Source organism: Notothenia rossii (genome assembly GCF_949606895.1).
Source record: "Notothenia rossii genome assembly, chromosome: 2".
NCBI classification, from domain to species: domain Eukaryota; kingdom Metazoa; phylum Chordata; class Actinopteri; order Perciformes; family Nototheniidae; genus Notothenia; species Notothenia rossii.
The window spans coordinates 10,934,553-10,949,811 of NC_136904.1; the positions used below are offsets into that span (position 1 = coordinate 10,934,553).

General features: G+C 40.4%; 1 protein-coding gene across 1 annotated transcript in view; it reads left to right on the top strand.

Moving 5' to 3' along the window:
- myo5aa (myosin VAa) overlaps positions 1-15,259 on the top strand; it is a 424,551-nt gene that overhangs the window by 382,718 nt on the left and 26,574 nt on the right. The window contains exons 2-10 of the mRNA XM_079663920.1: positions 2,448-2,591; positions 5,997-6,078; positions 7,261-7,368; positions 7,796-7,902; positions 8,138-8,403; positions 8,620-8,701; positions 8,789-8,929; positions 11,452-11,577; positions 12,289-12,372. Coding sequence (XP_079520046.1) covers positions 2,448-2,591; positions 5,997-6,078; positions 7,261-7,368; positions 7,796-7,902; positions 8,138-8,403; positions 8,620-8,701; positions 8,789-8,929; positions 11,452-11,577; positions 12,289-12,372 — 1,140 coding nt within the window. The remainder of the gene's footprint in view (positions 1-2,447; positions 2,592-5,996; positions 6,079-7,260; positions 7,369-7,795; positions 7,903-8,137; positions 8,404-8,619; positions 8,702-8,788; positions 8,930-11,451; positions 11,578-12,288; positions 12,373-15,259) is intronic.

Sequence of the window (15,259 nt, forward strand, 5' to 3'; positions counted from 1 at the left end):
ATTTTAAAAGAGAAGCTGTTTCCCTAATCAAGGCAAAGTAAATGTAACTTTATTATCAATCTTCCAGTTTGTGTGTACAGACAGAGAGATCGAAATACCGTTTCCCACAATCCCGAATATAAAAACAAATGTATATAAAAATATGTTAACACATTAAGACCTAAAGAAAAACATAACAATCAATATATACAAAAAACAGTTACTGACACTCAAAGAAACCAGAACCAGTGTTAACATAGAAAATGATGTAGAGTTAGTGTGTAAACTAAAGGCCCTCCACGGCAAGAACAATAATTAATAACGATATAATGATGATTTTAAATACATTGTTTATAAATTGTTTAAGCTGGATGGCTGAATCCACCCCACCATTATAATGACATTGACACTGGCAAACAATATCCTCACGATCACTCCGAGAGCAATTTCTGAACCATGACAGCTAATCAAAATCCAATTCAAAGACTATTTTATTAAACTTACTGAGAAATTAATTTGATGCTACTGTGTACTTAAAATTGCAACTCAAAACCCTTAAATAAAACGTGTGAAAGATTGGAAAAAGCTCAGTTACATAGCTGTGAGTTTGTCTTCAAAGTCTTGCATCATTTTTCCTCGCAGTTTGTGTATAGTCTTTTCCTTTGCCCAATTTCTCCACAGTATAGTCACAAGCTCAGTTGATTTGTAGATGATATGGTCTGAATGTCATGCCCTCCCCTCTTGCTCTCTCCTCCTCTGGCATTCACTAACCCCTTTCTTCAGTTTCTGGCCTGGAGCTGCTTTCCACTGGTGTGTGTGTGTGTGTGTGTGTGTGTGTGTGTGTGTGTGTGTGTGTGTGTGTGTGTGTGTGTGTGTGTGTGTGTGTGTGTGTGTGTGTGTGTGTGTGTGTGTGTGTGTGTGTGTGTGTGTGTGTGTGTGTGTGTGTGTGTGTGTGTGTGTGTGTGTGTGTGTGTGTGTGTGTGTGTGTGTGTGTGTGTGTGTGTGTGTGTGTGTGTGTGTGTGTGTGTGTGTGTGTGTGTGTGTGTGTGTGTGTGTGTGTGTGTGTGTGTGTGTGTGTGTGTGTGCTCCTGTGCACATATGTCACCTGCCCACCCTCTCCGTCTTTACCGACCTCTTCACTAACCTCCCTCTCGTCCTCCCAGCCAATCGTACACAGGCAGAATGAAAAGAGAGCTTTCTTTACTCATATTGCTGTCACTTCAGCCCCCCCCCAGCCTGAAGCAGAGTAGATGGTTGCGTCAGCCTTTTTTGATATCACGAAAACCTGCGTATGTGTGTGTGAGAGGGAGACTGTGTGTGTAGTGTTTGGCTGATGCAGGCAGAGAGTGGATACCTGCTCTGCTGAAAGGCTCCTTGTCTGCAGTGAAAGAGTGTGTGTTCAGCCTTAACTCAGCAAGAACCCTCTGTGCTCACACACCATTTAACTCTGTTCAAGCCGTCTGCTCAAATAGCTGGTGTGTGAGTGTGCGTGTGTAGCCTCGCCCGTCTACCAACTACTCCTAGTAGGGTCATTGATCAATTCCGTATCTTGAACTAATGCTACTGGCTTCCGGTGTGATTTGCTGATGGGTAGTAGAACAACAGAAGTCCTTTAGAAGATGTTTGTTCGTGGGGATCAACCACACATGTCTTCGATCTTATCTCAGGACAGTAGGAGAGGTTCTGGCGTGCTAGTGTAAGGATCAGGGGCTTTATTCATAAAGCTTCCTAGTATTGAGAGTTGGCCCCTGAAAGGAACTTCTGAGAAAAATGTTATGAGGTTTTCTAAGTATTGCCCCTTATACGAATACTAGATACTCATACAGATAAAAGTTTTTCACAAAGCCTTTAAAGAGAGCCCCAAGTCTGAAAAGGACTTTTAAATCTTACGCCCCTTTTTCCTTTTCTTAAGGTATCCAGAAAAGTACACAATTACTAAGCTTAAGGCGAGACCACACCATTTCACCGCTTGTAACACAAATAGAAGAATTACTAAAAGGTAAAAAATAACAAGCAATATGATACAGCAACTTAACAGAAAGTCATTATTTAGATTTCATTCTCCTTTTCTTTGACCACTATAAGTTTCCTAAATCACTCTTCCGACTCCTTGCTAGAATTTTTGTGAATAAAGTTCTTGGTTGAGATAAGGCAATAAGAGATGAGGTACTTTATTGATCCCAAATTGGGACATTTTTGCCAATTTTAATCGTGTTATGAGAGATAGAATAGCCGTTTCTTGCTGTGTCTTTATGCTAAGCTAAGCTAATAAGATCAAACTCCTGGGAAAGAGCGAGACATAAAAGTGCCTAAAACATTTGAATATAGTTACTTTTTTCCTTACTTGTACTTATTTTCTTCTCCATAATACCAAACCACAGTAAAACTTGACAAAGGGAATATTGCAACTGCTTCTCTATATTCTCAATAATAATTGTTTTGCTTTTTTATTTTCCTCTGTCTCTCAGGCCATTGGAAATGCAAAGACCACCCGAAACGACAACAGCAGTCGCTTTGGGAAATACATCGAGATCGGCTTCGACACCCGCTTCCGTATCATCGGCGCCAACATGAGAACATATCTGCTGGAGAAATCACGAGTGGTGTTTCAGGTGGGCGCACACATGCACTCGAGTTTGCATCGACGCACACACGAGGTGTTTTGTTTGTACTGTTTAAGTGGAAATCTCATTGACTTGCACTCATTGCTCCACTCATCACAGTCGATTACCCCTGGCTAAGCCCTTCTGATCCACAGACTCGGTTACAATTTACCAATCTACATTTCTCTACACATCGGTTGTGGCTTCCTTCCTTGTCTTTCCATCAAGCCACTAGACGCCTTAAACAGACAGTTCTAACTCGTTTCTTTCCTTTAAATTACTCACAGTTTGAAGTGTTGCTTGGCCTTACTTGGCCATGGTTTAGAAGATGTTGCGATGTGTTTGCTCAAAATAAAATAACAAACTTTTGCACATACAACAAAGAAAAATAGGCCTTTACAATATTCAAAATAAATAGGCAAAACTCAAATAAAATAACACACAACTTAGGTATTCTTTCTTTCTTGATAATGCTTATAACTTCACAACTTAAAGGGTACTTGTACGTTTTTTTCAACCGTACTCGTATCGTTAACGTACGATACGAGTACGGTTGAAAAAAACGTTCCTCGACGGCGTCTCTCAACAGGTTGCCCATCAGTGTGGCGTTAGCACAGGCGCCGTGGGAATTGTAGTCCTTTATAGTGCGTTGACTACAGACGTCACAATTAGGTGGCCTTCCTTATCAAATCAAAATACTGGCTCTAACAACATCTACTATTACTTTTTAATCTGTCTTTTATGCTGTTACCACTTTTGCGTCCGGTCATAAGTCAGGGTGGCATTGCTGTGTCCTTCATGAATCGCCACCAGGTTCCTGATGGCACATTTTGTCCCTGCTGGAGGTCCTTGAGAATGTTTCTGAACATTTAATTCATGATTACACTCGGTACTTCAGCTGACCTTACACTCTGGCTTTCTGCATGATTTCAGTCAAAAGAGAATTTTCTAAAAGTATGATCTGTGATTTCTTATTGCATTTGTCATGAATACTAGCTTGTTTAACATAGGATAAGATTAGATTAACCTTTAGTAATCCCTGTAGGTACACTCAGGTTTCAAAGTTCAGGTAGGAATTCACACAATGATAGAAAGTAAACAATGTAAGTAACAGCATTAGGATTCCCTGACATTTAAGGTGTGTTTGCTAAATTATTCTTCAAAGCCTGTCAGCACTAATGTATTTACACAATGTATTATAGCCATTACGAAACACATTCAGGGGTGTGTATGCAGGCATTAAAATGATTGTACTGTATCCAGAACCTGTGAGTTATAGTTTACTGCCTAGTTTGAACCATTACTGCAGAAAGCCCATTTGGAATCTTGTTAATGTGTATACAAACAACTGCTTCAAACTTTACCATAAAAACAATTACATTATAGTCAAATGTAATGAGTATTATGCATATTATTGGAAGGGTTGTTTGGCAGTCTACCCTTAAATTGAAACGTCACTTTCAAAATACTAATTGTCTCTTGAATGTGAAATTGTAGATGACATATCACACACCTAAAGCACTGTTAAGTCACCATGACTCAGTGGTTAATTGGCTTCCAGTGGCTTCACACATGATTTGTTAAGTGCTGCACCCATATGCACACATGCATGAGTTCACTGCAAGCCGTTTGCCTCGTGTCATATGGGGAAGTATGGTACTCTATTAGCTGGACAACAGGCAGGCAACATGCGGGAAAATAAACGTACATAACCTGTTTCTTTGAAAAGCATCAATGAGGTGTCTCACTATTCAGAAATATCCGACCTCTCACTTATATGTAACCATTTATTGGTGCATACTGCACACAGTGACCTAGTAGCTAAGACAGCTACCATATGATTGCAACACGCCTAGTTTTATTTTAGCCTCCTATTATTATCTCTACATGCAATGTCTCTGACTCTACTATCAATATCAAATAAAGGAAAAGCTACCTAAAAGTCATAACATAAAAAAATCTGACATTTCGACTCTCTTTCAAATGGCATCCATTCTGACTAACTGGTGGGGAGTTTGATGTGTTGAACCTGTGTGAACAACCCTACACACTCTTGCTTATGTTGCCCATCATTTAACAATTATGCTGACCCCGGTCAAAAATGCTAAAATATACCGACATTTTAACTATTTAACAACATAATTGCCATTTTATGCAGGAAGTGAATGTTGGCAATGAAAGGACTCTTCCTATGCCTGACATCTTCACAATTATGAAGACCTGCAGTCAAGAAGACACACACACACACACACACACACACACACACACACACACACACACACACACACACACACACACACACACACACACACTATGTTTCTGAGTATGAACCAACACTATCTGTCAGTCCTGCCCCGGTGTCCTTTAGAGCAGAAGAAGTATGCAGTAAAACATTTGTTCTCTACAAAGACAGGCAGGAGGAAGAGGTAAAGCAAGCACAGAGACAATCCGTCCGTCACTCTGGGTTACAGCATGACACACCCCCCTAAAATGTCAAAGACATTCTTCCTCTAGATTGAATTTGTGTCATTTCTTGTCTAAATCCATCTTTACATATCATTTTCTCTCTACAGCCCCCCCCCCCCCCCCAAAGTCTCAGACAATATTAGATTTTGTGGTTTTTGTCCAAGTTAGATCAAGTTTACAAGCTTTTTTGTCTTGTATAACTTTATGGTGTCTTCACCGAGTTACTGGTGGAGCCAGTATGTCAGTGTCAAGATCAGATTTTTGTACACACACACACACACACACACACACACACACACACACACACACACCAAAGTAAATGAGTAAAGAGGAATACAGGTCTGCTTCGATGTTTAGCTTTCTGTAGGTACACACACACACAATGTTGGGGAATGAGGATGTTGGCAAACTCCGTTATCCTTTTCCTCCTCACATTTCTCACATGCTTGGCTCCAGTACCGCCCACTTATAGGTGTGTGTGTGTGTGTTGATATTCTATGTACAGTATGGGTGTAGTAGCACCAATATAGGACACAGGTGACAGGTTTGTTTACAGCACACTACTGACATCCTAAACATTAATTGTTATGCATATATTTGCCAGTTGTTTGATATATCAGGTAGAACTTCATCACGGGTACGGGTATAAACGCACACATGAGAAAATTAATTATTCTCATCTGACTCGATTATATCTGTTGATATGCCCTTTAGCAGGGCACTAAATCACCAACTGCTCCAGTGAGGTTTCCAGATGTTCAACTGTATAATTGTACTGCACATAAGATAATACATTTTCTCCGACACACACATGATTTTTCCTGCATGTATTCTGGTTAAAATAATGTGCAGATCAATATTCATAATCGATGTGATATATTTGAATTCACTGAGCATGCTACACTACATGTACCATTTCCCTCACATTATCTTCATGCTTTCTTCCAGGCGGACGAGGAAAGGAATTACCATGTCTTCTATCAGCTCTGTGCATCCTCCCATCTGCCTGAATATGAGAAACTAAAGCTCAGTAAGTATCTACACACACTCAGAGCTGCACAGTTGACAGTCATACCATATGCATGTTAATGTGGGCTGGAAACATACTGTGTATATCATCTGCCTTACAGCTCTTACATTTGCTGTTCAGAAGCAGTGAACTGATTGTGTCTATTCGCTGAGGCTCTCCACAGCAGGGAAAACAGGAAACACTAAACACCCATTAGGCTCAGCCTAAAAAATAATTACAATTTAATGTGCAGTAAATGAGAAACCGCTTCTAACTGCCGGCTCAGAATAGAATCGATAAAAAAACATTTCTCCCTTCCACATTAAACTCTTCATTAACCGCAGGTTAGTGAGCGCCAGATATCAGATTTGATATCACTTTTAGACGTATGATACCTATTGACTCTGAAGTAGAACAGGCTCTCATACAGAGCGCTCACACTGTGGACCTGCACCTGCTCATCCTAGTCAACACACACACACACACACACACACACACACACACACACACACACACACACACACACACACACACACACTGCTGGCACTGTCACTTAAAGCCACTCAGTTGGCATTCTGTCAGACACACACACACACACACACACACACACACACACACACAGACACACACAGCTGCTGTCTTTTCCTCTCCTGCTGACTTCCTGGCTCAGTTAATGGAGTGGTTGTCACAGTCGTGTCATTGCCTTTCGTTGCCAGGCAACATGCCATGCTTCAGTGTGTATAAATGAACTGATTGTTGGAAAGTTGAGCTAACATCTCTCTTACACAGAAGAGCTCTTGATTCAGCTTCTTTTTTTTTCAAAAAAACCCTGAACCGTCTGTGAAACGTTGCACTGATGTCACTGTGAATGATTTTTAACAGACAGCGCCCCCTAGTTAGTAAGAAACAACATGTTATCTTATAGGGGGGCTTTCTAAATCTCGCAGAGCTAATTTTATAACTGCCGGACTTGGCACTCACCAAAATCACACTGGTGTGAGTTATTCCCTTCTAGTTTACCCAAAACAAAAGGACTTTACTCAGTGTCTATCAGGTTGAATATTAAATAAATTAACCTGTTTGATTAAATTGTGTATATGATCATTTTCCAATCCAGATCTGCATGATGAAGGAACATGCTGTGATGTACCCACGTTGCAAAAACTGCACATTTTCTTATTTATTCCCTCCCTCTCCACTCAGGCAGTGCAATGGACTTCCAGTACACCAAGCAGGGCCGCAGCCCCGTTATCGAAGGCGTGGACGACACCAAGGAACTCTACTCCACTCGCAATGCCTTCACTTTGCTCGGTAACTGACATGCACACCATCACACAAGAGTAAATACAGAGTAGTGAGAAGTAGCATAACATACCACAAGTCGCATATATTTCCAGAAAGATTATAGATTTGAACGAAGGTTAAGGATGGGCTTTGTTAAGTGGGGGTTGAAATGGCTAAAAAAATGCAAAGAGTGAAAGTAACTCCTACAGTCTTACCACAGGGCTCAGTTACATGATTTAGCAAATTGTCTGATGAGTAGAGAGGGCGTGGTAAATGGCATTAAGTTGGGATTCTCCACATCATAACGTATGCAGCAGCACGTTCCTTGAGAGGTGGAAGTAGAGAGGACATGGGCTTGATCATGATGAATCAAGGCTTATTTTTAAGTGGCGAAATCAATCTAGTAAACCTCAATTGACTGTTAAGACATATGTACGGTTGTTTTCCCTTGCAGGTATTAATGAGTCCTATCAGATGGGGCTGTTCCAGGTTTTGGCCGCTATTCTTCATCTGGGAAACGTGGAAATAAAGGACCGAGACTCAGACAGCAGCATCGTTCCAGTGAGGATAACATTTATATGCCATTACTGGAAAACTGGAACACTTCTAAATGGGACGAGTAGAATAAGTACAATTACAGATATTTAAATGTGTATATCTATAGGTTTAGGATACCCTGTATTATGCTTAATCTTCAGTGAATAGCACATCTTGACTCGACTAATATCACTCTTTGTACCAGATCCTTTTCTCCTTTCAAGTTGTCTCCTAGTGATGATTTTAATCTCCTCTTTAGCCCAACAATCGCCACCTCTCAGCGTTTTGCGAGTTGGTGGGCGTGACCTACGAGGACATGTCTCAGTGGCTGTGCCACAGGAAGCTGAAGACGGCCACGGAGACGTATGTAAAGACCGTCCCCCGCCTGATGGCAACCAACGCCCGCGACGCGCTCGCCAAACACATCTACGCCAAACTCTTCAACTGGATTGTGGAGCATGTTAACAAAGCGCTGATCACCAACATCAAACAGCACTCCTTCATCGGAGTCCTGGACATCTACGGGTACGACTGTCAGCCAATCTGATGTTACTCATTTTCTGTAATGTGTTAATAGACATCAGTGTCCACCATGGCTAAATGCAGTAGGGAAGTTAGTTTCGCTGACTTTTCCTAGCTTAAAAATAACAGAAACAAAGACAAGGGAAACGACATGCCCAGTTTTTTATTTGTTCATTTGACTGAGCAAGATTGTCTCTTTTATATGTTCTTCCACTCAAGGTTTGAGACGTTTGAGATCAACAGCTTTGAGCAGTTCTGTATCAACTACGCTAATGAGAAACTCCAGCAGCAGTTCAACATGGTGGGCAGCACACTATATTTACCCTTTTTTGTTGTTATTGTTTGATGCAAGTACACAGTTTAATCCCTCGTGTGTGTGTGCGTGCAGCATGTGTTCAAGCTGGAGCAGGAGGAGTACATGAGGGAGCAGATCCCTTGGACTCTGATCGACTTCTACGATAATCAGCCCTGCATCAACCTCATAGAAGCTAAGATGGGCATCCTGGACCTGCTGGACGAGGAGTGCAAGGTACTACTTTATCCAAGCCAGTACATCATATTAGGGCTACCCGAATATCCGAATATTCCTTAGTTGGAGTACTATTCGGGTTTCAATTTCGTTATTTGCATATTCTTTTTTAATTTATTTAAATCTCCAATATCAACGTAAGAGCTTGTGCCTCTTCGGGGGGTGCTAACACTTAACCATAAACGTTATCGTTTACTTTCTCCGTCTTTATATGTAGATATTACTTTTCTCCATTAATCTCTGTCACGTTGTTTCCATAGCAACAACAACTTCCTGTCAACAGCGCTAACTCAAACCTACAAAATAGAAAGCCAAGCCAAATTACACTTAAGCCATATGCAACTGCAATGAAAGTAACACACACAATGCAATATCCTTTTCAATTTCAAAGAACACAAATTGGGTTATTTACATTAACAAATAACTATAAAACAACAATACTGTAGAATAACAAAAAGAATGCCTTGAATAAACCGAAATACACGTGTCCAAGCGGTTCGCTGCTGATTACTACGCACCCCCCCCCGCGCGCGGAACGAATATTCGAATATTCGCTGCTGATTACTACCGAATATCCGGAGCCCGAAAAATGGTATTCGGGACAGCCCTACATCATATGTGGGGGAAACAAGTAAGAGCAGTAAGTTTGATTCAATAAGGGGGTTCAAGAGAACAAATTAACACACTGTTTGTTAGCGTCAAGCTTTTTAAAATGTAACATTTAATTGAGTTACAGTTACCATTGGATATATTCAGGGCAAAAAGCAATTTTGAATTCATCAAAAAGTTAACAAATGTCCAGTTGAACTCAAGGAAGAACTGAATTGGTAGTTAAGGACACAAAACACTTTTTTGGCCATAACATAATATGACAAATTCACACACATTTCTAGTCAAATATAGTGATACATCTCAGATAGCCATAGAAATAAACTGCAACTTTGCTTCTTGGCGGAATAATACAACCACAAGGCAATCGTTTTTAATGTTTTGATTTAGGGGCAGGGAGAGTAAGATTATTTTCGTCTGCCCATGACTGATATTACTTTGATGCTTCTCACCATGATTGAAACACACTTTAGATGCAGAGAGATTTGTTTCCAGCACATGACAGACAGAGCAATGTGTTATTCCTATATCACCATTTTTTTTTAGAAAATCATTATATCTCCTTAAGGTCTTTCCTAAGAAATGCATTTCATCGGTTTGTTTTGTATGCAAGACAGAAATATAAGGAATAAATGGCTTGGTCCTACTGTAAGTCTTCTAATCATTACTCTGTCCTTCAACAAGAGTCTGCATTGGCACACAAAGACAAATATATAAATTTACATAAGTCTTGCTCACCTTCAGAATTAAAGTGAGTCCGAGCTGCATATTGAGCAGAGCATTGTGGGTGGTGGTTGAACTTCTCCCACGTTCTGCTTTACATTTTGTGACTGTCGAACTTCCAGCGCCTCCCACCACACTAGACCTGAACCTGAACACCTACAGAGTTCACCCGACTCTGAAACCCAGTATGAAACATTGACAACTTTATGGCAAACAAAATGAAACTAAACACGCTTTTTCAGTCGTAGTCAATTCACAGTTAGATGGCATGTTTTCATTGTGTTGTAATTGCTTTACACGACTATGGCTGACTCCCATTAGTAGACTAATAAGTTGACTAATTGGTTGTTCATGTCGCAGTCAGCTGACTCTTTTTCTTGTTGATTTATAGTAATGTGTAATACTTATTATGCTGAATGACTCATTTCCAATACAAATATTCAGCACATCTCTGGTAGATGCACATTTTAAAGTGATGCTTTTGCATGATTGCTTGTTGAGAAACTCCCATTTGTATACATAGTCATTTGATTTTGTGCATTTAAATGGCTAAAATCCCAAAGCTCCCTCCATAGGTGCTTCAGCACAGACAGTACGAGTAATATAAAGCACTTTATGAACAATCAAGCATGTGAACATGTCACAGAAGAGGCACAAAATACAATTAAGAAACCTGAAAATGAGCATAATTGGGCCCCTTAAAGTTGAGAAAAGCCCCTAACACGACTTAAGCTAATGTTGGGCAAAGCTTTGGTTGAATGTATATGAAATGTCGAGATCGAATTTAGCTTTTTGAGTTAATATTCAGGTGGAAACCAGTGTAGAGTTAAGGCAGAGCTTATATCTGCACCATCGACACACTTTCACAGCGGAGCAGGTTTACACACAATGCTGACGAATCTCTCTGTGGCTCTTAATGACTGCAAGGTCGTTTCACAAGCTGTTGACATTTGAGGTACTCCACATTGCTAACATATTTGCAAGGTAATGCAAACACAGAATGGACAACTGCTTTGTCTTGTTGGTGAAAAAAGAATCAGAAAAATACACTCTTGTGGGATGATATGTAATGTTATTACAATGCTTTAGATATGTTTAAATGTTCATAGTATTTCTGTATTTATAAGCAGATGGTTATACATATTTTCTTACAGTTTGTTTCCACTGTGTCTTCTCCCTTTCTCCACCAGATGCCCAAAGGTACAGATGATTCTTGGGCTCAGAAACTGTACAACACACACCTGAAGGCCTGCTCCCTCTTTGAGAAGCCACGCATGTCCAACCGCGCCTTCATCATTGAACATTTTGCTGACAAGGTGGGCTGCAGTGACCAGACCTCATAGTGTTAAATGTGGTTGAGCTACTGAAGGAAAGCTCAGCAGAAAACAGATCGGCTGCTGCAGTGCTGGGGTTATTTTTAGCATTGCTCGAGGGCAGATGACTTTTTGTTATTGTTGTCATTGTATTCACACTAAAAGCTTTACTGCAATGACATGTTTAGAGTACATGTGTTTGACTGGTTTAATCCAGTAAATAGGTTTCATATCGTTTAAAGAGTGTATGACTCACTGTGACTTTTTATATCCCCACTATAAGGTTACATGATTAACAGGGGAAGTCTAACGTAGGCTTTCCAGTGAAGTCCCCCCACATTAAAATAGGATTCTTGGAGATATTTCTGACCAGACATTTGCAAGGGTTGATGTTATATTTAAAGACACGTGCAGTAAGAGTTCATATCTGCACATGAGCTAATGGGAAGGCTTTACTGTCACTGGTCAGATTAATAACATGTTAAACCAAGAGATAGAAACGTTTACCTTTTTTATAAATGAAGCCTAAACATTAAGACTCTGTGAATACACACCTTTCTTTAGGTTGGATCACACCTAAAAAAATTAATTACATTTTAAAATTAAAATGCAAGGGAGAGTAGCTAAACTGTCCTTTCTCATCAGAAATGAAAGACATGGATAAATCCCACTCTCTGGTTTTATAACACACACTGCTCTTTTGTTGCCGAGCAGGTGGAGTACCAGTGTGACGCTTTCCTGGAGAAGAACAAGGACACGGTGAACCAAGATCAGGTCAATGTGCTGAAGGCCAGCAAGGTGAGGAGTAAAGGCACACTTCTACATTATATATATTCATAAAACCACTATTAACATCGACATTTAAAGCCAGATCTTAACCAGATTTACGTGCAGAGCTTTTTGAACACTGTACAACTCGAATGCTATGAAGCGTCCACTGAGATCAAAGCCAAGAGGCCTGTAGCTAATGGATAGCTGGTGCACCTGGTGTGTGTGGGGGGAAATAAAGAAACACTGTAATGTGTAGTGAGCAGAAGTCCCATCTGCAGCCTCAGGAAAGCAGCGCCCTCCTCTGGCCATGTGGAGGTAGTGTTGACGTCAAAATGTATGAAAATTGGTCGATCCGGAAGAGAGGTTTAGGTTTTATTTAAAAGTCATAGACCGAGCTGAACACACACAAACAGTAAGATGTAAAATAACATTAATATATAAATGAATGTAAACATAAAAAACTAGAAGGCCCCTCTGCCTAAATGTGAAAGACTTATTAAGCCAAATTAGCAGTATGACTTCCAAATCCATGCCCATCAGTTGTATGTGTTCTTGTGTAGACAAAATAGGGGCCTAAGCCTTTAAATCCTCATCGCTGTTTTATTACACACACACACACACACACACACACACACACACACACACACACACACACACACACACACACACACACACACACACACACACACACACACACACAGAGGTTGAGCATTTTGGACAACACACACAACATCAAAGTGACTATCGACTGTTCTCTTATAGACTCTAACAAGAGCAGAATTGGGTAAGGGTTGAAATACAGTTTGCGCTAAACACTAACATCATCACTTAACACATACACACACAGTGCACACACACATTCTAATTGGTGTGTAGTCCTTACGTTGGCAAGGAAATCAGTAAGATTTAAACAATCTGGATTAACCGGTAATGAGCTCTTAAAGAGATTTAGTCTAATTACCTTTTGCTTAACTTCCCTGCCAAGCTGTGTGTGTGTGTGTGTGTGTGTGTGTGTGTGTGTGTGTGTGTGTGTGTGTGTGTGTGTGTGTGTGTGTGTGTGTGTGTGTGTGTGTGTGTGTGTGTGTGTGTGTGTGTGTGTGTGTGTGTGTGTGTGTGTGTGTGTGTGTGTGTGTGTGTGTGTGTGTGTGTGTGTGTTTTATGTCTCCTCAACAGGGAGAACAATTGTAAACTGTGTCTTATGTATTCATCTGTCCTTGTATAAACCCTTCCTCAACTGTCAGAACAATAATTGAGAACATATTTTGTAAAACATCGACTTGCAATTATTTGCCCTAGACTTCTGCTTTCAGATATAGTTAATTATTAAGTTATTACCCTATCCCATAATAATCCAAAGCAGAGGCAATGATGTAATATAATACATTATTTTATATATATTAAATATTTATATATGTATTTTTATATAGTCTTATAGTTACAACCGGCCCTTTGATTGCAATCATAATGCTTATGTGGCCCGAGATTAAATTGAGTTTGACCCCCCTCGCCAAATGATGAAAACCCAAAGTAAACACACCTGAAAATATTGCTTATAATCCTTCATTTCACAGTAAACCTAGCGTGTGCATCACTACAGTAAGTGATGTGATTATGATGAATCTGTACTCCCCGTGGGGAAGGTTGAATATGCTGTAAACAATTCGATTTGGCTCAAATGTAGATTTCATTTCATTTAATTTTTTTTAATCCGGAAATCTATCAACAGTAGAAAGAAAATTATTATTTTACTTCAATATTGAAGTAATTTGCTTCTATCAGTAGGCTTTTAGTGGTGGGCATGTATTAAAAAGCAGGTGCCTTGTTAAAACAATTCAGAGGCGCCCGACTAAGCGCTGCGACATCAAATGAACCCTTTATATTTCATGTAATGATAAACCAGGCTAAAAGTAGGCTAATTGGAGGTATTGTTAAAAACCTGCAATTGTCTTGCCACAGTGGATTAAGTCCCAGATCTAAGTAGATGGCCAAAATCTATGAAAAAAACCCCCAGGTGCTATAAAACAGGAACTTTCTTTAAGTCTACGCAGTTAAATACTCTAGTGTGTAGTGGCTCCACTGTACCCGCATTGCTCACACTGCCCTGGGACCTGCAGAACACTCAGTAGGCTCTCCTTCCTGCTGACGTCTCCCTGAAAGTCTAATCAATACAGTGCATTGGAGAAATGCCTGATGCAGAGATTTTCCATGACTCATTGATCCAGGAATGCGATCAGACAGATACGATTCCACCTTGTGACCGTTTCCCAACCACAGACACTCTTTATACGTCATGCACGTATCATGTTCCTCCCATCCATCTCAGCCTCATCGTTAGTCTGCCTGGTTTTCCATCTTCTTTTCAGTTTTATATTGTGATGTGTTTTAAAGTTTTTAAAGGGGAAATACTGATTTTTTTCTTCTTTTAATGTCATTGTCTCCATGTGTTGTCCATGTATGTTTGGTTCTGTCCTCATCATGACAACCCTTCCCCGCCAGCAGAAGGTAAACAGAGGCGTTCCTTCAACGCTGGTCCGCCTGTACAGTAGCTCTTCCTTTTAGCTTCTTTTCCTTTTCCCCCTCTCTCTCTCTGGGGTTATTATCACTCTAACGGCACTAAGGAGATTTAAGTTGTGTGTGTGTGTGTGTGTGTACATTTGTTTGCTGCATGGGGAGCACCAAAGGCACTCTGGGAGGAGAAAAGGGAATTCAGATAGAGACAAAGGAAGGAGGGTATTTTTATGTTTTCATAGCGATGCCGAGAGTGTGCAGCACGTAAAGCCTTTGTTATCCCGCTTTGTGACGCTGGCCAGAGAAGCAGCATGGCAGGAGGACGACCTGAACATAACACGGCATCCTCCTCATATAACCTCACAGTTATATGGAACATGACTGATGAGTGTGTGCATCATACATG